The 20381-nt window shown below is 39.6% G+C and overlaps 1 protein-coding gene across 3 annotated transcripts in view; it reads right to left on the bottom strand.

The window, feature by feature from the left end:
- The window catches only part of LOC102305600 (dedicator of cytokinesis protein 3), a 51301-nt gene that overhangs the window by 4169 nt on the left and 26751 nt on the right, over nucleotides 1-20381 (bottom strand). Inside the window, exons 15-50 of one of the 3 annotated variants that reach the window (XM_014336632.2) lie at nucleotides 20030-20154; nucleotides 19789-19951; nucleotides 19552-19658; nucleotides 18747-18918; nucleotides 18572-18669; nucleotides 18109-18192; nucleotides 17909-18009; nucleotides 17716-17797; nucleotides 17154-17324; nucleotides 16326-16518; nucleotides 16041-16168; nucleotides 15784-15930; nucleotides 15577-15675; nucleotides 15390-15484; nucleotides 15121-15196; nucleotides 14895-14995; nucleotides 14742-14800; nucleotides 12906-13054; nucleotides 12708-12793; nucleotides 12571-12597; nucleotides 12383-12478; nucleotides 12233-12293; nucleotides 12034-12127; nucleotides 8885-9033; nucleotides 6531-6617; nucleotides 6168-6272; nucleotides 4924-5065; nucleotides 4337-4503; nucleotides 2118-2204; nucleotides 1807-1986; nucleotides 1615-1698; nucleotides 1390-1506; nucleotides 1145-1287; nucleotides 720-855; nucleotides 394-475; nucleotides 70-185 (exon numbers count right to left, since the gene is read on the bottom strand). In XM_014336632.2, coding sequence (XP_014192118.1) covers nucleotides 70-185; nucleotides 394-475; nucleotides 720-855; nucleotides 1145-1287; nucleotides 1390-1506; nucleotides 1615-1698; nucleotides 1807-1986; nucleotides 2118-2204; nucleotides 4337-4503; nucleotides 4924-5065; nucleotides 6168-6272; nucleotides 6531-6617; nucleotides 8885-9033; nucleotides 12034-12127; nucleotides 12233-12293; nucleotides 12383-12478; nucleotides 12571-12597; nucleotides 12708-12793; nucleotides 12906-13054; nucleotides 14742-14800; nucleotides 14895-14995; nucleotides 15121-15196; nucleotides 15390-15484; nucleotides 15577-15675; nucleotides 15784-15930; nucleotides 16041-16168; nucleotides 16326-16518; nucleotides 17154-17324; nucleotides 17716-17797; nucleotides 17909-18009; nucleotides 18109-18192; nucleotides 18572-18669; nucleotides 18747-18918; nucleotides 19552-19658; nucleotides 19789-19951; nucleotides 20030-20154 — 4109 coding nt within the window. The remainder of the gene's footprint in view (nucleotides 1-69; nucleotides 186-393; nucleotides 476-719; nucleotides 856-1144; nucleotides 1288-1389; nucleotides 1507-1614; nucleotides 1699-1806; nucleotides 1987-2117; nucleotides 2205-4336; nucleotides 4504-4923; nucleotides 5066-6167; nucleotides 6273-6530; nucleotides 6618-8884; nucleotides 9034-12033; nucleotides 12128-12232; nucleotides 12294-12382; nucleotides 12479-12570; nucleotides 12598-12707; nucleotides 12794-12905; nucleotides 13055-14741; nucleotides 14801-14894; nucleotides 14996-15120; nucleotides 15197-15389; nucleotides 15485-15576; nucleotides 15676-15783; nucleotides 15931-16040; nucleotides 16169-16325; nucleotides 16519-17153; nucleotides 17325-17715; nucleotides 17798-17908; nucleotides 18010-18108; nucleotides 18193-18571; nucleotides 18670-18746; nucleotides 18919-19551; nucleotides 19659-19788; nucleotides 19952-20029; nucleotides 20155-20381) is intronic. The other 2 variants (XM_042224665.1, XM_014336633.2) reach the window with 2 other exon arrangements.

Genomic DNA, 20381 nt, shown 5'->3' with positions numbered 1-20381 from the left:
AACACAGAAACAGAACACATTTTTGTTTGCATATTCATTCAGCATTACGGGACTGCAGATTTCCCCCACCTGCCCATTCTCTGCCATGTTGTAGTACATGGAGTTGTTGGCTCTCTCGCGATGAGACGGCAACAGAATCATCACTTCTCGGTTGTGTTTGGCCTTATCGGGTAAGGATGGAGAGCCTGGACAAAAGAAAAGACGCGCAAGTAAACGATTTCTATTTGCAAATAAGTAAGAGACAAAGATGTTTGTTGTCATAAAAATGCAGAATTTTGCAGCCTTGTTACTTTCTGGTGTTGCTTATTTATGTGAGCATCTTATTACAGGATGGTTAGTATGGGTAATATACAGTAGTAACTATCAGATGTGACTTTCTGCTTTGTTCCTCACCTCTGGCACTTGAGGGGGCAGAGTTAATAATCTGGGAAGAGTTGGAGCGAATTGAGCTCAGGCTGGAGGACGAAGGGCTTGGCTGCAAAACAAAACTTTTATTTGTCTTTTGTGCTTTTGTACTCTGTAGAATAAACCAATGATTAATGCTGTGAAAAGAAAAGTTCATCAAAACAATAACAATTAAGTGAAAGAGTTAGATTATAGTTTACATCCTCAAAAGATCGGATCTCATGTGAGTTGCACTCTGTAAAGAACGCAAATTATTACAAGCTGAAGCACATTCCCACCAGTATTTGTTCGTTTTTACGTCATCCAACTCCTACCTGCATGTGTAATGCCTCCTCAGGGTGCTCCCCCATCAGGCCGTCGGTCATGATGACGAGGTTTCCTGCCTCACTCGACGTGTGAGAGGACAGGGAGGAGGACGAGTGTCGGATCGAGCCCTGCAGGTTTAGAGGACTGCAGGACAGACATAACGGTTGAGATCACTGAAACATTTATCTCTGTGTTTGTTTAATCATTTTGCATTTTTATGCCTCTTTTACAGCCTGTACAGATTTATTTCAGAGGGCATTTGGTGTTAATTTCAAGAGTTTGGCTCATACTGCATTGTAGATTCACATCACGGTCATAACATAGCGCATAAATTCATACAGCTGCCCTGGGTATTGTTTTGAAGGTTTGGAAATTATGAGGCTAAAACACCAAATGAATCTCTAAGCTAGCTTAGAAGAGCACCACGACTGACCTGTGTCTGTGCATGAGCCGCACGCTCTCAGGGCTCATGTGGCTGTGGGAGGAGAGGATGCCTCTGGGAGAATTAACCCCTGGGCACCCCGCAGGTCCAAATCGATCCACGCCAGGCAGACCCTGCTGGGACCCAACCATATACTGCTCTGAATATTTACACTGCTCACGCATACACTTACTTATAAACTTAATGCACTGAAACACACTTGGCGTATAGTTTGAGTCACGTGTCACTCTACTCACGTGGTGTAAGCCTGTTCTCATCATGTGGAACTGGTCCACAAGCTTTTTGTGCAGAGGACGCATCTCTGGATGCACCAGTTTCTCGTGAACAGCCAGCCCTACTCCGAGAATGTGCACCTGATGATGAAATCAGAGGAATCAATAGTGACCTGAAGGTTTCATAACCATATGTTATGGTTAACATACAGTTAACGTATATTTTGAACTTTTTAAACCCAGCCTGACTTGTTCCTGCATTAGATCCTTCAGATGTGAGATCCTCTCTGTATCCTCTGGGTGACTGCTGATGTAGTCTTTATCAAAGAACGCCTGTGGTAGAGGGTGAGGCAAAAAATAAAGATCTCTCTCACAACGCCAATTCATCATTCATCATTTCTGCCATCCTCTCTCCCCTCTCCCTCAGCCCTACAGCAGTACCTCCTGATATCTGGCAATGCCTCCATTCACAGCAGCATCTATGACCCCATTGAGGCACATGCTGAGCGGGTTGATGTTCCCATGATGCTGCCTGTGCTGGTACTGGCTAATCAAAGTCCGCAGCTCCTGGGTCTTATTCTCCACCACGTAAATAGCGTTCTCCAGAGGGCTGACCTCCACCTTGAAATAAATACAGATATTTACTTTGAGCTTTGATGAAAGAGGAGATGGCCTTTAAATGTTAACAGAAAACTGGCCTTTAGGTAATGTGTACGATACAAGGTGAGTGAGAGAACGTTTGAGCTCCTTACCACTTCTCTCCTTTCGACCTCTGCCCAACGGGAGATACCAGGGAGAGGACGCAAGAGGATCAAGGTTGTTCTCTCAATCCACAGACTCTGTTAAACATGTGGACAAAGAAGCCATCTCATATTAGCCACATCTGCTAGACTAATATAAAAAAAAACCGAGTGGAGACCCGACAGTGTATAAGAGATACTGGGCTGGCAAACTATTCAGCACCGTGTTGTAGAGTACGATATAGGTCATTTCAGACTAGTGAGAATTCCTGTGTGGTGTGGTTCTGAATTTGGGTTACTGTGTCAGGACAAACAGCATCATACCTACAAGTCTCTTAAGCCCTGAAGGTTGTAGGGATTTGAGCATTGTTAGCATCGAGATAGAAATGGCAGGTAAAATGACAACAATAAAAACAACAGCAGCAAAAGTTAAACAACTGTATTAATTTACTGACTGTTAAAGTTATAATTTAAGGGAAATTGATTTCTTCTTTTCTTTTTATCTTACCTTATGTACATATAGTATCCAGTATTCCAGTACTCACAGTCAGAGTATTCTGGTTGTGTTATGCACATGTAAACATCTTATTTTGAGAAAACAGAATTTTGCAGTATAGAAAATACCTTCTTTAAATTCCTTTTTTGGTACAGATAGCCTCTTATAATCTGATACTGTTATGATCCTGTTTGGTGATAATAAGATCCCGAATGTTGTGTTTCAAACTTAGTTGAAATAAATCTGAAAGATTAAGTGAAATAAGATTAAGTGGTTAGGACTTTAAATATATCATGAAATTATTAACTTGATACAATGAATGCTTTTCACCACCTGTCAAGATGATTTTCTTCTTTTATTATTGTTGTATTAAGCCAATACATAGGCTGAACGGCCACTTTGTTAGGCACACATGCTAAAGTGTTCATTTAAGCAAAATGAGCTACTGAAGTTTAAACCGAGCATCAGGATGGGGGAGAAAGATGATTTAAGCGACTTTGTAATAGTCTTTGGGACCAAATGGGTTGGCCTGACTATTTCAGAAACTGCCGATCTAAATATCAGACCATTATTCATCACTGATATTTTTTTACCACGGCCTCTGTGCGCTGTTACATTTCGCTTCATCGTTTGATGGTGACATTTCGCCCTGGCTGGGAGTCAAAAAGGAACAGAGCAGCTATGGTTCAGAAAGTAAATAAGACTGGCGTGGGAAAAGACATTTCCAGCAGATACATTCAAACAGATTTTGAGGTTATTAAGAATTTATTTCCCAAATGTATGAAGAGAATTATATCCAAAGGAGCGGCTGGGTTTCAGCACATTTTAAACCGTTACAGTGTCACATGCTGCACTGAGTGATCTGAAAATGTTAAGAAGGAACCAAATTCATACATAAGATAGGCAGGCAGTTTCATCGTTGTATCATTTGCTGTATATCATTCAGGAAAGGCTATCATGTCAAGGTGGGTCAAAATCTCTGAGGTATGTTATTGAATTTATGCCACAAAGAATTAAAGCAGCTCTGAAGGCCTGGTACTAACGAGATGTACTTAATAAAGTGGCTGATGAGTGTATATTTATTTGTATCTATATATGTTATGTGCCTATAATTATTTCATGCTAGTGCAGTTTTGCTTTTCCTCTTCACGCATTATTCAATTTTGCAGTGATTACGACTGATGTGGTCACATTTTATTCAGTGACTGTTGCTACACAAGCGAGTCATATTTGAATGAAAACCTGATATTACAAACTCAATTTACTCCACACAGAAGAACTATTAAACCAGAATGTGTCTCAAATAATAATGCGGCAAATGTGACAATATTGACTTTAGCTGACCAGATTTAATACTAAAAATCTTATTAACACTTGGTTTAACTTTGTTGCAATTTTTTCTCATAGCTCATAATAAAGTAAATCTAATTATATTTATCTTCAATTACGTAGCAGAGAAATTTAAAGGCATTAAAGGGCTTTAAAGGCGTTATTGTCTAAGAGCTGTAGACACTCCCCTGTGGCCACCTTAAGTGTTGCACTTGCTTACGTCACCTATACCTGCTTATGTCTCTTAAATGAAAAAATGTCTGCATAATTACACTGCAATTTCCACAGAGTTGGATCCGTTTCATTGTTTTATAATAGCGTTACAGCCATATTCAGTATTTTCATGTAAAAAAAACTAAACAGTGAGTCAGAAATGGGCTGAGCTGGCACTGCGGGCTCAACGTACCCTGAACTCATTCTCGCGGTCCTTGGGCCCCTTGTGGAAAGGTCTGTCATAGTGGAAGCGGCTGACATTGTTTATGCGGTAGAAACTCTTGATCCTCTCAGGCACACGTTCCAGCTGAGGCACATCAGAAATGTCTGACACTGGAGTCACCGCATAGATCTGCAAGTCTAGAAGCCAAGTGTCAAGGAAGTGACAGACAAAGTCCGACATACATGCATATTCACTGAGGAGGAAGAGCAGAGGGGATGTTCAAAAGAAATACTTAGACAGAGCTTTAGTTTTTCCTGTGTGACCCTGGAAATCAACTTCAGTGTTTAGTTCAGTATTTAATCTGTAATAATCTCTAATAACAACACTCAAATGCTTAGCAGAGTAATCAAAAGCCAATAAAATGCACAACACGTGGAGCAATCGCTCTGCTTTTCAAGTCATTAAATCTACCAGGCAAAAATGCAAAATAAATCTGGTTACTGCTTTTCGAATGACTCAATGCAATATGAACATCTGCGGACTGATGTTGTAATGGTCTCTCACTCTAAAGAAAAAATAATGAAGTCGTTTTAGCCATAGTGAAACTGCCAGGATACACTGAGCGTCACTTTGCAGGATGGTGTCGTCTGGAATGTTTGGATGCTGCATGGCGATGGCTTGCGGAAATTCCCCCAGCATCCTTTGCTGAAAGTCCTCGAGCCGTTCATAGTCATACCCACGACAGACAAACTCCTTGTTCTGGAGAAAGAGAAAAGACATAAGACCAAAATGTTGCTGAGAATGTGCTGCAAATGATTCTCAGAGTTTAAGTGAGGTGTTCCTCTGGACATTGCTTAATTCTTTCCAGTACTGTCTGATTTACTATTAAATTTAGGTGGTATTGCACAAATAAATAACATTTCAAGAAAGGGCGTATGGTTGGATTTCCAGTGCACTCGTCAGACTATAAATATATAATCTGAAGTTTGTAGAGTCAAACTGAATGGATAGATGCTTCATTTTATACATCAGTGACAAGTGGACTGAGAACGTCTTAATTTAAAGATTAAGAGGCTGAATACTTGTGTCCGTATAGTTTATGTGCAGCAGTAGATAGGCGACTAACTGAAAAGCGTACAGTGGTTTTTCAGTTAGTGGACTATCTACTAACTAAAACCAAGCGCAGACCTAACTCTTTATAGCTACTGAACATTGAAGTAAGCAAATTACAAAATTAACCACATTTGTGGAAGAATGGGTTGTTCTAATGAACTCACTGAATTTGAGTGAGTGTGGTACAATAATAGGACGTCGCTGGTAAGACAAGTGAGTTTGTGAAATGCCTTCCTTCGTAGATATTCCCCAATAAACTGTAAGTGGAAGCATTTAGGAACCACAGCAACTCAGCAAAGTTGCAGGCAACATAGTGGGATCACCAAGTGTGTAAAATTCACCAGTGCTCTGCTGAGCTCCACACCTCGTCTGGCATTGATATTAACACAAAAACTGTGCATGGGAGTTGCATGCATGGATTTCAAGCTCCTGTAGGTGTAATGAATGAGTAGCCCAATACTTATGGTCTTTGTAGTGTATGAAAGAAGTGACAGGGAGCAAAGTAATAGGACAGACAACTAAACAAGCCTCTGTAAAGCCCTCAGGAATGAGAGATTTAAAATTAATGCATCACCCTAAAATCTGTCAGGATGGCCATGACATATTTGGTAGTAATGGTTGGTAAACAATCTTACTTTTTAACTTCTCATCTTGCACAGCCTACTGCAGTTAAAGTAATGGTGGAAGTGCACATCTGAAGACGTGGGCAGGATTATATCTGTGTCAGACTGGATTTGGAAAGTCCTACCCTGAGGAAGAAAGGAAACTTCCTGCCATAGAAGCCCATTCGAAAGAACTCCGGTTCAATCCTCTGCTGTTCAATGATGTTGTCATAGTATGCTGCCTCCATTTTCTGTCACCGAATGAAAAAAATGCAAAAGAGTCAAGATGAATAATCGAGCAATCACACACATTACTGAGCTGACTCCATTTTCTTGGGAGTGTGGGCGTGCACAGGTAATTAGGACATTGTGTTTGCCGCTGTGCACGCGTCACACCAAATAACAGAGCATGATGATAACGGAGGAAGCTGTCAACACTACCACCTTCTTCATCACAAAGGATGCTTGTTTGTTAATAAAAGCAGAAATGAGGAACATGCGGGACTTACCCGTATCCAGCTGAGGCTCTGATAATCATATAGAGTCTCATACTGGAAAGCTAGCTCCCGGCAAAGAGAGATTCCATATTCCCAGCACTGCAAAGTCATAAAATGAAGCTGAATGAGAATAAATCTTGATTTATCCTTAATAATCAAGAGAAATGTCATAACATTAAAAGTGTGTTTTGGGAAGGTTGTAGGTTATTAAGATTTTAAATGGAACAATTTCAGCATCTAAATTGTCAGATTAGTGCAAAGAGACCATTATGATTTCAGGTTTTCTTTTTCTTTTATTAATATTATTTTTTCCATTTCTCCATATAAGAGAGTTAATTGGTATGTGTGATAGAACGTGTTGCTGAGTCTGCTATCTACTGGCAGTTTTACCTTACATTTATCATTTTTCATTACCAGCAGCAGGAGCAGCTTTACTGAGATCTACACTGAAAAGAATTATCTGGTGGATTAAAAGAAATATGAAAAAAAAAGTATGAGTATTAGTTTTATGCAGTAAAGTTAGGATTAGTCAACTCTTATTTTCTATGTTATTATTGCAAAATTGTATTCGGTTAATTGAACTTTTTTATGTTTTTCATTCATGTGAAGACTTTTGAGTCATCTCATGTTAGACAATTCAAATTGCAATGATGTAAAAGCTGAAACTCTTACCGGGAGAACTGAACTGCAGCAAACTGCATATAATTTTAAACCACTTCGCCAAACTCTATTAAATCTGCTTTTTTCCTCATCTATCATTTTTTTTATTTCTTCATTTAACCTGTCATATTATTCCCACTGTTTCTTCAATTTCCTAATCCTTGTTTTATTTGTGTTTTTTAAGCTATTTATTTAATTATAATCTATTTGCCTTTGCAAAGCCCTTTCTATTATTGTGTTATTGTAATTATGCTATGAATGTTTAATAGATACAATTTGTTGCTGCTAAATAAACTAGCATTATTAGTCACATTTCTTTTCGGTGTATGAAAGTGAAGGTGGTTAGCATAGTTTATTTTAAATGTGTTACAAAACACATTTAAAATGTGTTAAAATTGTGCTTAAACGAGAGGAAAAGATGAGCATAGTATTAAAGATCTAAAAACGTAACCTCGCTTAGCTGTTTTCTCTCTGATTCATACACAGTAGAAACATTTTTCTAAGTCTCATCATTTATTTCACAAGCTTTCCGTTAAACAGATACAGATTTCTGTTCGCCGTGTATGAACTGTAACAAATGCAGCAGCAGGTAAAGAACAGCTTCCCTTTTTAAACGAGAGCAGCAATAACACTGATTTAATGAAGGAGGCCACTTTTATTTCTTTCTCAGCTGCTCCCAGAGTCCAGAGGGCATTGTCCTCTCCAAAGCAGCAACACCAGTCAACTAATTCAATTTGGTGGATGAATACCAGCCAGGGAGGAATGATTCTGGGAAGCAAATCACATTTGAACAGAAATCTGACCCTCGCTGCTGCGTGCAAAGGCAGCATGTTTGTATTTGTATTATGATAGTCTGTGTTTACTTTAGCACAGAGAACTCTTAACTTAATTTAACTGGTTTTAGTTGCAATGATTTTCCACATATGATGATTGGGTTGCACAGTAAACAGTAAAAAGATGTAACAACTGAAGATTGCATAGAATAGTAGAACAGTAGCTCCACTACCCACCTAACACAGCATTAATGCTCTACAGAAATATTCATAAAGAGCCTATACTGGTAATAATAACACAATTACAGTTTAAAATGCTAATAAGTAATGAAATTACATTTTAAAGCTTTTATACAGCATGGTTTTACACTGCAGTGTTGGGTGAAGGGTTAGTGCTTCTTTTGCCCCTCTGAATTCTAGTTTAACAGAAGCATGCAGGACTAACTTATGAAAAATAAGAGGAGATATGCAATTACTGGGGCTGGCAAAAGATGTAAAACACACTAAAAACTTGGGAAAAACATTGAATAGAAGCACTACAAGACTCTGACTCACTCCCAGATTTAATGAGGGAGAAATCTGATTATACTTGGGAGCAGCTGCACTGCAGATGAGAACAAACAGCCCTTTGAACAAAAAGCAAAAAAAAAAAAGCTATAAAATTGAATGTCGCTTTCATTTATCTAAGTTGATTTAGCTTCATATGTGACTTGTCCAGCACGACCTAGTAATATCAATCCATCACTATAAAGTTAACTCAGCCTTTCCTTCATTTCCTCATTTGACTCGCTGCTGGAGGCTCCGCTGCAGTGCAGTCAGAGGTTAGCACAGGTCAGAAATTACAGGCCTTTAACATTTGCATGAAACACTGGATTTAAGTCAGCGGAAACAGGAGCAGGAGACAAAGGAAAGGTATAAAAAATATTCACTTGCCTTGCCCTTGTTGAAGTAGTGGAGGATTTTACGACTCAGGTTCTCTTTACGTTGCCATTCGCTCTGACAGGGATAGTGAAGAAAATCCCTTAGGGGCCGGTCCTCCCACTGTAACAGCTCCCAGTACAGCAGGAGGGTGAAGGCTGCCTCTGTTGTCAAGAGAGTATGAAAAAAAAATGAGATTACCTTCTATAAAAGTAAAAACCCAACGGCTTTAGGCACAGTTACATTTTTTTGTCCAGTTTTTGTGAACAGATGATGTATGACATAAAACAGTCGGATGAACCTAAGCTCCCCTGATAATCATGTTTTTGTTTAAAAGCAGTCAGACTACAGGGAGCATCTGCACAGTTAACACCATATCAGACCTATAATATAGTTTTGACTGAAGCTGACTAATCATGGGCATGGATGTCATGGCAACTTTGGGATTTAATGGTTTCTTTGAATCATTCTTTTTTCCAGGGTTTACTAATTGCGCAGCATACAACATGTTTAATGAGTTAAAAAAAAACAAAAAAACAAGAATTGTGTGCACAAGTTTGAATTCATTTTGGATTTTCTCTAATTCAAACAAGACCAAAAATATATTCATAGGCTGAAATACACCTCTGCTAATATTTGGTAAATGTAATTCTAGTTGGACCCTTCTTCTTGGCAGAATGGCAGAGACCATTTAAATTGGTTGGCTTCCTGGCACAGATCTGGCTTTTAAGGGTAATCAATTAATTTTTTAGGAAGTTTAATGTTAGCCTGCTTTATCCATTCCAAAACCAATACTCATGTGTGTTTGGGATCATTGTCCTGTTGGAATAACCAATTATGTCCAAGTTGATTTGAGGTGAGGTTGCTATTTCATTCATTTTGTCTAATGTAACAGTACCACTGGCAGTAAAACAGCCTCAGAGCATGATGCCACCACAACCATGCTTGGCGTTGTAGTGTTCTTAGGTCTGAAGCCTCACCTTTACTTGTCCAAACATGTCTCTTGTCATTGTAGCCAATTGTAGCTTGTAGATTGGAGATCAATCTTTGTCTCAACTGACCATAAACCTTTTCTCTAGAAGGCGTTTGGCCTCTCCGTGTGGGCAGTTTCAGATTTCGGCTGCATATTGAATTGTTTAGTCGTGTCCAATAAGTCAATTGTGATCACTGAGGAGAAGTTAATAGGCCTCGGCCTTGTTGTGTTAAAAGACATCGTAGACAGATGTAGATATGTATATATATTTATATATATACATATATATATATATACATATATATATATATTTATATATATACACATATATATATATATATATAGATATATATAATATATATATATATATATATATATATATATATATATATATATATATATATATATATATATATATATATATATATGATATATATATATATATATATATATATATATATATATATATATATATATATATATATATAAGCCAGTATTTATACTTTTTTAAGTATGAAATGAACAACTCTCTGTTTATTTTTCTGACCATGAGGAGTATAAAAAAAATTATTAAACTAAACAAATAGATAGTGAGTTGTCTCCACTATGGACTCTTTGTTAATTGTGAGAAAGTCAACACACTTTGGTAGGTGTAATGTCACATAAAGTACAACTGAAATTATTAGTTCAAAAAGATTTTCAGTTGTTACAATTTGCTGATTTTTGTCTTATGAAATGATAAACTAAGTTTCCTTGAGTTTCTGAGTGTTGGTTGGACTATTTGAATTTTCAACCAACACTAGACTTCCACTAAAATCCATTTTATGCTGATTATCCTTTGTGTCTAAAGAAGACTTTTTACATAATGAATGATTAATCTGGTAAACACATAAATTGGCAGATTAACTGATAATAAAAAAAAAATAAGTAAGTGTTCCAGCACTACACAACCCACTGTACCCGCTGATACCACCTTCTGAATTGAATCATATTTTGGAAAAAAAAAAAGCAAAGTTTTTTAATGTTGGTTCTGATTCACACAATAACCACATGTGCAATCACACCCAACTCTGCTGGACACTTAAATGTGTTTTGGTCATTTTCCCAGCTGCCTGTTGTTTGTTTTACGTAAGCGGCAATGAATAAGATTGAATTCAATTAGTCACATTTGGCTACATTTATGCGCACACAATAACACCACTGCTGATAATGTGAGATAATGTGAGTAAAGCTTTACTCACACAAGCCATTTACACAGTAAGATTACGCGACAACTTCCCCTGATTTCTGCTTTATGTGACTAAAGTGACATTACCGCATCGTAAATGTACTGTAAAGCCCCTTCTTCTCCAAATAAAATGGATAAATGTGATATAAATCTCACATTTACAACTTACATAAAAAAGCTGGCTGTACAACCGCCATGCAATAGTTTGACTTCTTAATGTTAAGCTAACAGCACATAATTATCTCTACCTGATATTAAGCTATCTATTTAACCATGGGTGTCGTTACACTTGTGTGATGTCTCTGTTTTTAGCACACCATTAGTTTCTCTATTATCTTCTTCATCTGCAGCCCAACAAAGAATCCAGTCAGCTGTAGTGAAGTTTCCCCCAGTTTGAATAGGACGATCCCCGAGTCTCGGATGCTGAAAGCTGACTCACTGCAGCTACCTGCTGAATAGCTCATTCTTCTTAGGCAACAAAAAACCCCAACTATGTGAAGCAAAGCTAGTAAGTATGTAAAGTCTCATGTGCAGGAGTAATAAATCAACTGGAGCATGAAGGAGACGTCCATCAAAGGGTATGCACGTGTACACGCTCTCCTGAACATGAAGTCAAACTGAATTTCACCAGGAACAATTCACTTGTGTGTGTGGCTAAAAACTGTGGGGGTAGTGCTAGCAGGCTAATAACAACAGTCCACAAAGTTGCAAATTATGACTACACAGCAATAGCATCCTCCCTTCTGCTGCTTGCATCATTGTCCTGTGCAGTCATAAAACAGCAATATGAAAGGTCAGTATCTCAGACTGGCATAAAAGAGACTTTTTTGTTCTCTGCACTCCAGTTGAATTAAAATCTGCACAGAGGCAAAGAGAGAAGGTCAAATCTTGCATTCTTTTGTTGCATTTATTTAATTCTCATGTGCAAACTCTAAAGGATATTCCATTAAATATCTCAGGTACCTGTGAAGTCCTCTGCTTGGAGATGCAGGTCACACAGCTTGTGGATATAACGGATGTACATGTCTTCTTTGTTGACTTCTGATTTGTAGAAGTTCTGATTTTCAAAATAAACACGAATGGTGAATTTGTCTCCCCAATTTTGAAAATATTAATATATGCTTTTATAAAATCCAGAATAAAAACTCATGAAACTTCTCACCATAAGATTGACAGAGCCACCAATTTTCTTGTTCTCCATCTCATCTCCTTTCATGCAGTCCCTATAAATATGACGTGTTTACTTCTTATTGCTCTGCGATTTATTATTAGAAAGCAACATAGTTAAAATGACAACTACATTTTAGCCTACCTGTAATCTAGTATTCGCTCAACAAGTCTTGTGACTGATGTGACAAATGAGATTCCTGTTTCTCTCCAGGTCTCCTGCTCAATCTTCTCCAGCAGGCTGCACAGAAAATACATTAAAGCATTTTTACCAAAGGCGATGAGCACAGAAATGCAACACATATGAATAAATATGTCTGCCAGTCCATTCACCTTGGATACGGACCAAACAGTTGTGTCCTCGGGTGACGACAAAACAAAAAAGAAGCGTGTTAGAAGGAAATACTAATAGAGTGGCATTATCCTGAATATCACTACACAGGCTCGCTAAACACGGGTTTGATGCTTACAACAGGCTGAAGAGCTCTCTGTGATTGTCATCGCCTTTCCCATCCGACACCATGCTGTCCAGCTTATCCATCAGCTCTGCCTCCACCTACACAAGCACAAACACATTCAGCCAAAAGATGTTATGTGACAAAGGGCCTGTCCATCGCTGCAAGCTAACAATGGGTTCATTTCATAGTGCAATGTCATAATTATGCTACCTGTTTGAAGTTTCCATTTTTCCTCTGCTCCCAATCCATCATGTCATGAAAAATTGGGATCATAATATTTCGAACCTCGGTCTGTGGAACCAGCGTAACACCAAGGAAGGGACCCATCATTCCTGGGATGAAGTGTGGCTTATTGTCTCCTGGATTAAGAAGATTCATACAGACAGACCAGTTTGTTTGCACTAATTTCATGGATATACGTAGTACTGTGAAAAGTCTTAAGCCACCTTTTATTTCTTTATACTTTGCTATGAAGTAGCCGAACTTATTTTACTTTTTTAAAGTGGTCTTGAGCAATAGTTCTCCAGGTTTTCTGAGGGTGTTTAATAGTTCTTCTTTGGGCATCAGCTGCTCTGTCATTCATGTTTGCTCCAGTCACTGTACTTGTACATTTTCAAAAAACATTCTGAGAAATCCCTTTTTTTTCTGGGTGGCATGGTGGTTAGCCTGGTTGCTTCCTAGCAAGGAGGTCCTGGGTTTAAATCTACCAATCACCTGCTGGATTTTGTGGAATTTGAATATTCCCCCTGTATCTGTGTGGGATCTCTCCTGGTACTTCGGCTTCCGCCCACAGTCCAAAGACATGTGGTTAGTGGGGTTACATTAATTGGTCATTGAATGGTTGTCTGTGTCTGTGTTATCCCTGCCACAGCCTGGTGACCTCTTCAAGGTGTATACAGCCTCTTACCCTATGTTAGCTAGCATAGGCTCCAGCAACCCCGCAACTCTAAATTGGATGCAGGGTTGCAGGGATGTAAACAGATGTTAAGTAACTTAACACTTGGTTTTTCAAGCATAAATAAACATGCCTGATTCAAAGAATGAACCTCTGTTGTTTCTACACAACAACAACTTAGAATACAATCAGTTCTAAACTGTATTTTTATGCATGTTGTTGCTAGAAGCATGTCACAAAAACACACTTGTTCTAATTTCTTTTGTTAAAGCTACAAAAAATACCACAGTTTGATGGGCCTAAACTGTATTGTTTTGCTAGCAAGGTGAATCCCAAAGAGCTATTAGCTGCAAACTTGGTATATGAGAAAATGGTGAGTTGCGTTTTTTAGTGGAATTTGAGGAAATTGGTCAAGTGGAGGACACTTGACATCAATGCATCAGTGGCCACAAGTTTCATGGAGTGCTTAATCCAAATGAAACTTCTGGTTCAAATTGCTTTCAATATGTACAGAGGAGGTCAGGAGAAAGGTAGAACAGCAAGTGTCTACAGGCAATTCTAAAACACATGGAGAATCTGTCATGATTTGGGACCACATTTCAGCTGGTGGTGAAGCCAGAAAAGTGCAGTCAAGTTTTATTCCACCACACAATACCATCTAAAATGCTTCTGATTGCCTTAGGCTTCATTTTTCAACTTGAAAATGATCCCAAACGCACTGTCAATGAAGTAAAAGTGTACATTATCAGTCATGGACTGGCCTCCCCAGAGCCCTGACCTCAATATTACTGAAGCAGTGTGGGATCATCGTGACAAAGAATGGAACAAAAACCAGCCAACATCCAAAGAAGAGCTTTGAACGTCCTTCAAAAAGCCTGGAGAACTATTCTCAGGAGCTCAGGCTGTGCTGAAGAGTAAAGGTGGTCATACCAAATACTGCCTTTCAAGCACATTGTAACTATAAAACTCTGTTTTTGCCTTATAGTCACTATTTTTCATGGATTTTTGCACGTTTCAATAAGTCGTTCCACCCAATTCCCAGTTTTCCTATCAAAATAAACAGAAATGAGGAATGGCTTGAGAATTTTGTACAGTAGTGTAATTGTTAGTGATACATGTATGTGTCTGTGCTAAAAGTGGGCATCACAAACCTAATTTTTGCCACATGCTGAAGAGCTCATATGCCATCATAACTCTCATGTCACCATACCTACAAATAGAACAGCAAAAAGAGATCAAATGTTGAAAATGACATAATTAACACGATGCTTGGAAGAAAGCACACACAATTTAAAAACTCTTACTTATCTAGGACTTTCTTTCTCTTTGCAGGAGCTAATGACTCCAGCTGCAGGCTGGGCTGGTTGATGTACAGCACAGTGAGGCTGAAAAAGGAGTTCCACACCTGACAGACAAAGAATTATAAACAAAAGTAAAGAAACGCAACACTGAATGACATTTAAATTGCGCTAGTTAGCTGCTGTGTGGCTTCATGGTGTAATGAGCACTAGCTGCTCTCCTAACACGCACCTTGAAATCAAAATCTGCATCTGAGAAGTTCTTGTGCAGTGCCGGAGACAGAAACTGTGTTGTCACTACGATGATACTGCAGAAAGCAAACATTACCCTGTCAGCTTACAAAATGAGCTAGGTGCCAAAAATAGATGAAACATTTTGCAACACAAGCGTCACCTTCAGAGTAGGATTATCTGAAGAAAGCCTGATCTAATGGTTGGCTGTATTCCCTTACCATCTCTGGGACAAAGACTGTATGACAGAAATGGAAAAAGCAGACTCACTGACTGGTTAGGAGCCGCATGACACTCCAGTCACGGGGGAAGATAGTCAGTTTCATCAGATTGCGAAACACGCAGAAGATCTTCAACAGGAACTCCTGCAGAGGAATATATTAAGAAAGAGTATGCAGTTCTGAAATGTAGTAAATAGGCCACTGCACAAAGCTTTGAGACTCAGAGAGTTTCCCACCTTTAGTTCCTCCTTGCTGTGGAAGTTGTTGAGTAGATGGTGAAAATGGATCTCCGTCATCTGCCGGAGCAGGGACAGAAGACAGGAAACATACTCCCCCTGCATGCAAGAACATCGCAGGCACAGAAAGGTTAATGAAGAAAAAGATGAACTAAATGGAATTTATTTTTACTGTCCATCAAAGATGCTGCTTGCGCAACAGTTTACCGTTATCTCAGCAGTGCACTGGGGGCATCTTTGTCCTCTGGATGTCTCCACAGAGTGAGATTTGCTCATGATGGACAGAAGAGTTTGCAGCAGCACATCCAGTAAGCTCTCCACCATCATCTCCACCTCCTCCTGAACAGAAGACTCCTGAAAACAAAAACCAAAGGAGTAAACTGACGGATGCAGCGCAACTAAAAAACATTAGCATACAATACGTCAGTATGTGTTAAGTATGCACAGAGAACAGGGATCTGTACCATTGAGCTTGTCTTGATTATTGAAAAAATGCTGCCCAGGATCCCAGAACAAATGAGCAGCTCCCTCTGCTGGCGTAGATGCAGGTGGATGTGATGTAAAACCACTGGCAACAATATACTACGAGATTCTGGCAAAAGGGGAAAGAAAAGAAGGAAGCAAACTGAATATAAAACGAAAAACACACTTTACGCACATTAGATTTGCAAGGGCTGAAACTGTCAGACCATGCTGTTCTGTCATCTTCAGAGAAAAACATTTTCTTAAAACCTTCACAATTGTCTCACCGGGGAAGAAAAAGAGGCGGCTCTCGACTGTGCGAGCAATAGACTGCAGCTTGACCACATCCATAGACTGGCCAATGTCCACTGTGCTGGGCATGCTCCCTAGGGTGCCCCTGACATATTCAGCTACCTCCTGAACAGTGAACATCTGCAGCAGCTCATCAAAGATATCAGGGAAGCTGTTCAACAGCGCTGCCTTGAGAGGGAAACAAAACACAGAGCTGCAATTAGTAGAATACATAGGGAACAAAAATTCAGTTTCAAAGATGCTACAAATAAACTGAAAGTCATAATACAAATGAATGAAAAGGCCTTTCTCCATGACATACACACATAAAATGAAAAAACAAATTAAGCCGAAACTCAAAGGAATCCAGCAAATGTGTTGATGCACAAAACGGTTTAGTTAATTTTATATTTACTCTCAAATTAAAACATCTAATCTTTCAGATCCAGGGTCAGGTTGTGCAGCATCTGCTGCATTGTGGAACAAACACAAGGGGGTGCTGTAACTTACTGAGGAGGACGAGAGCCCAGGAGCATGAACACAGAGAGGCATGCAGCTGATGAAAGCCCTAGACTGTCCAAAAATCAAGCCAAGGAGGGCTCAACAGTGGCAGTGAAGGATGGAAGCATCAATCAAAAAACACAACAAATAAAAGTCACAGGAATAAAAGAAGTTAACAAACTCAAGCAATGAAATATGAATGCAAACTGAGAGTGAATAAAACTGAAAATTACAAAAAAAATTATAACAAAAGATAAAAATGGCTGGTGAGCAGGTGACATAAGGGGGATTTTGAGAGTAGTTTGAAGCGTGAAGCGTCTGACCTGTGTGAACACCAGATTCTCTGAGCTGCGGCTATCCAGACTCAGGACAAAGCGGATCGACTGGAAAAGCTCTTGGATGCTGGCTCGGAACTGCTCCTCCTCCATCCCGCAGGTGGCTCTTGAGTACAGGATACGAGACTGGACGATGAACTTGAACAGATACTCTAACGCCTGAGTTGATTGTTGGGGAGATATAGATAAGGAGTCAGTTGGTGCTCACTTCATCAGTTTCCAAACAAAGAATGAAACTTGCATGCTGGATGAGTTGAATATTGAAAATCAATACATAAAACAAATGCTTCTAATCAGGCCCTGTGACAAAGTATCTGTTTAAGAGATTCAATTCAAAGAGCACATGGAAATGCTGCACTCTGTATGTCATTTTTAATAACTTCCTTTCATTAGCTTTTCTTTCAGAAGGACATCCGCTTCCTGAGGCCTCATACGATGTCACATTATTCCTTATCAGCACATCTGTTTGACCATTTCCTCATGCCATGCTAATTAATCGCTGCAGAATGAGCCAAGGAAGAACCAGAAGCGAATGAGTGCGAGACTTTACCCTCATGGCTTCCTGTATGTGGTCCTGTCGGACGACCTCAGCTGAACGGTCCATGTACCACTTTAGACATCGAACCAGCTCTCTGCAGACAAATTGTCTCAAAGTAAGACACTTTGCGCAAAACCAGAACCTGAGCTTCTTCTTTATTTGTGCTACAGACTAACTTCAAAGAATTTGGTAAATGTTTTTATACTTGTATGCCAAAGCTCCTGCAAAGTGGTTTTGTATGTAGGAGTCCATGACGGGTCTGAAGTGGTAGAAACGGCTGTCCCTGAGCAGGTTAATGATGAAGACCTGAGCACACAAATACATATAAATTGTAAAACACTTCCTCTACCTAAAAGTCACAATACATATTTTAATTTGTGAGTACAGCTCCTTTCATTTTCTCACCAAAGACTGGAAAACCAGCGGCCCGTATTTATCAGTGTTGTCATCTAAAAGACAGAAGAGCGTATCCAGGACATCTCGCAAGAACTGCAAAGAGAGGGGAACAAAAAGAGCATGTCTCAAAACAAGCATCGCATTAAAGGCTTTACTGCTAACTAAAATAGAAACAAGGACAAAAGAAAAAAGGATAGCCCCGTCATCACAAACATTTTAAAACCATTTCTGTTTTTTTCCTGACACGCTAATGTGACCGCTCGACAGACCAGCTCAACGCAATTTCTCTAAATACTACAAAAACTTTACGTGTATTTTGGATGCACACAAAGAAATCCTACTCCTTAATCACAACAACACAATATTTAGCAAATAAACAAAATAAAATCATAACAGGATAATAAAACAAATGATCTTCAGATATTGTCAAAAAAACTGAACTCAGTAAAGCTACAGTTACAGAAATAATAACCTTGACAATCTCCTCCCCGCTGATTTGGCGTAGTCGACCGAGGATGTCCAACACCCTGTCTGGGTGGGCCTTCCAGTTAAGAAGAGCCAGAAGGTCCACTGAAAGAAAGAAATCCAAATAAGCTGACCAGGAAGACACAGCATGGAAGAGCAGCATGTATAAGGTGGTAGATTACCATTTTGTGTTAGTTTGGTGGAGCAGAGTATTGTAGAGACCCAGAAGGTTTCTTTGGGGCTTCTCTGGAAGGGCAGGTTAGCAGGTAGGTTGGGGCAGCTGTTAAAGTCCTCCTTACAGCAGGGCAGGCTCAGATAAAGGCCCTGGTTGCTGAAGGTGGCGTTTTCATCACACTAGAGGATTGAAATGGAACAGTAAGAGCTGGACACACACATGTGGACAATTAATATTTAATGAAAGAATACTGCAGCAAAAAGAGCTGCAGTTCTAGTCAATAACAGGGTGGCTGTAGCTGTGGCTTTTGGCAGCTGTTGCTCAGAAGGTCGAGCGGGTTTTACACTAAACATAAGGTACCCAGCTCCTCCAACTTCCATGTCCTTGTGTCCTTGGGCAAGGTACCAAACCCCCCAAACTGCCCCAGATTTATCCATCAGAATACGTGCATGTTAGGAGAAGCCCTGCGTGTATAGTATAAAAGCTCTATGTGAATGTGCCTTGTATATGTAGCGTATTTACCAAAATATCAGTCAAAAATGGTAAATGGGAAAATGAATTTGGCTCTTCTCTCTGGGAGCAGTAAAAAAAAAACACCAGCCAAGTGCCACACTAGACCTCGGTGTTTCGCTCAGTTATTTATATAATTATGTTTTAATGTGCTAAGTACACATGCATGATCACATATCAAAAACTGACGACATGTCAGGCAGCTAACAAGGATGAGATATTGCATAAAGGCAGGACTTTCACTCGTGTATGAGTCACCTTCTACAGCTGCTGCAGAGCACCACATGTCTGCAGCATCTTACCTTGTACACATACAGCTCATGACTCTCATCTGAGAGTGTGGTCCCATCCTCTCTCATCAGAGGAGTGAAGGCAAAACCAAACAGTTTTTTCTCCCCTTTGTCTTTAGCTGAAAGGAAACACATCACAGTATCCTGAATCATATACTTAACTATGCTGCATAAACCTTGCATACTGTGAGCAATCATCCGAATAAATGTGTGTACTGGGGGTGCCACTGGGTTGCATTACTGACTCACTGGAGCAGTGTCTGAATTCAAATCGTAGGTGGGAGCCTCTGAAACGGTCTATAGGAATGGGCAGCTTGACCATCTCACTCCAGCGAGGACTGTTGTTGTGATACAGGACAAACGAGCGATATTCAGAGGTGTTAGGCTCCCCACTGCCTAAACTGATGCAATCCTGCAAAAACAGCAGACTTGCTGTAGTTCATATACTGACGATATGGCACGTATTAACTCATGTGCACATGCGTCATACTTTGAGTGTGTCGCCGTCGGCGTAGAGCACATAGAGCGTGACTTCGATGTTCTTCTGGACACTTTTGCCGCCCCTCTCAAACTCCCCCCGCTCCAGGGTCAGATACAGGTCGTTGCGTGTGTCACCTAGGAAAATTAAACAGCCCGAATTTTACTTAGAGGGGAAATGATTTCACAGATTTGTCAGAGAGAACGCTGCTGTTCGTGAGAGAGAGAAAAATGATGAAGCCTTTTGTGGCTCCAGAGGGACTTTTGAAAATGTGACTGCCTCAAGTAAGATCACTTTGAGGTCAGCTGAGTATGAAAAAATAATCTGGAAGTTTGGAGTTGGAAAACAATTAATCTGCATTAGG

Source organism: Haplochromis burtoni, unplaced genomic scaffold (genome assembly GCF_018398535.1).
Source record: "Haplochromis burtoni strain Fernald_Lab_line unplaced genomic scaffold, NCSU_Asbu1 Contig_146, whole genome shotgun sequence".
NCBI classification, from domain to species: Eukaryota; Metazoa; Chordata; class Actinopteri; order Cichliformes; family Cichlidae; genus Haplochromis; species Haplochromis burtoni.
The sequence above is the reverse complement of the archived record's forward strand: the minus strand, read 5'-3'. Positions and strand labels throughout refer to the sequence as shown.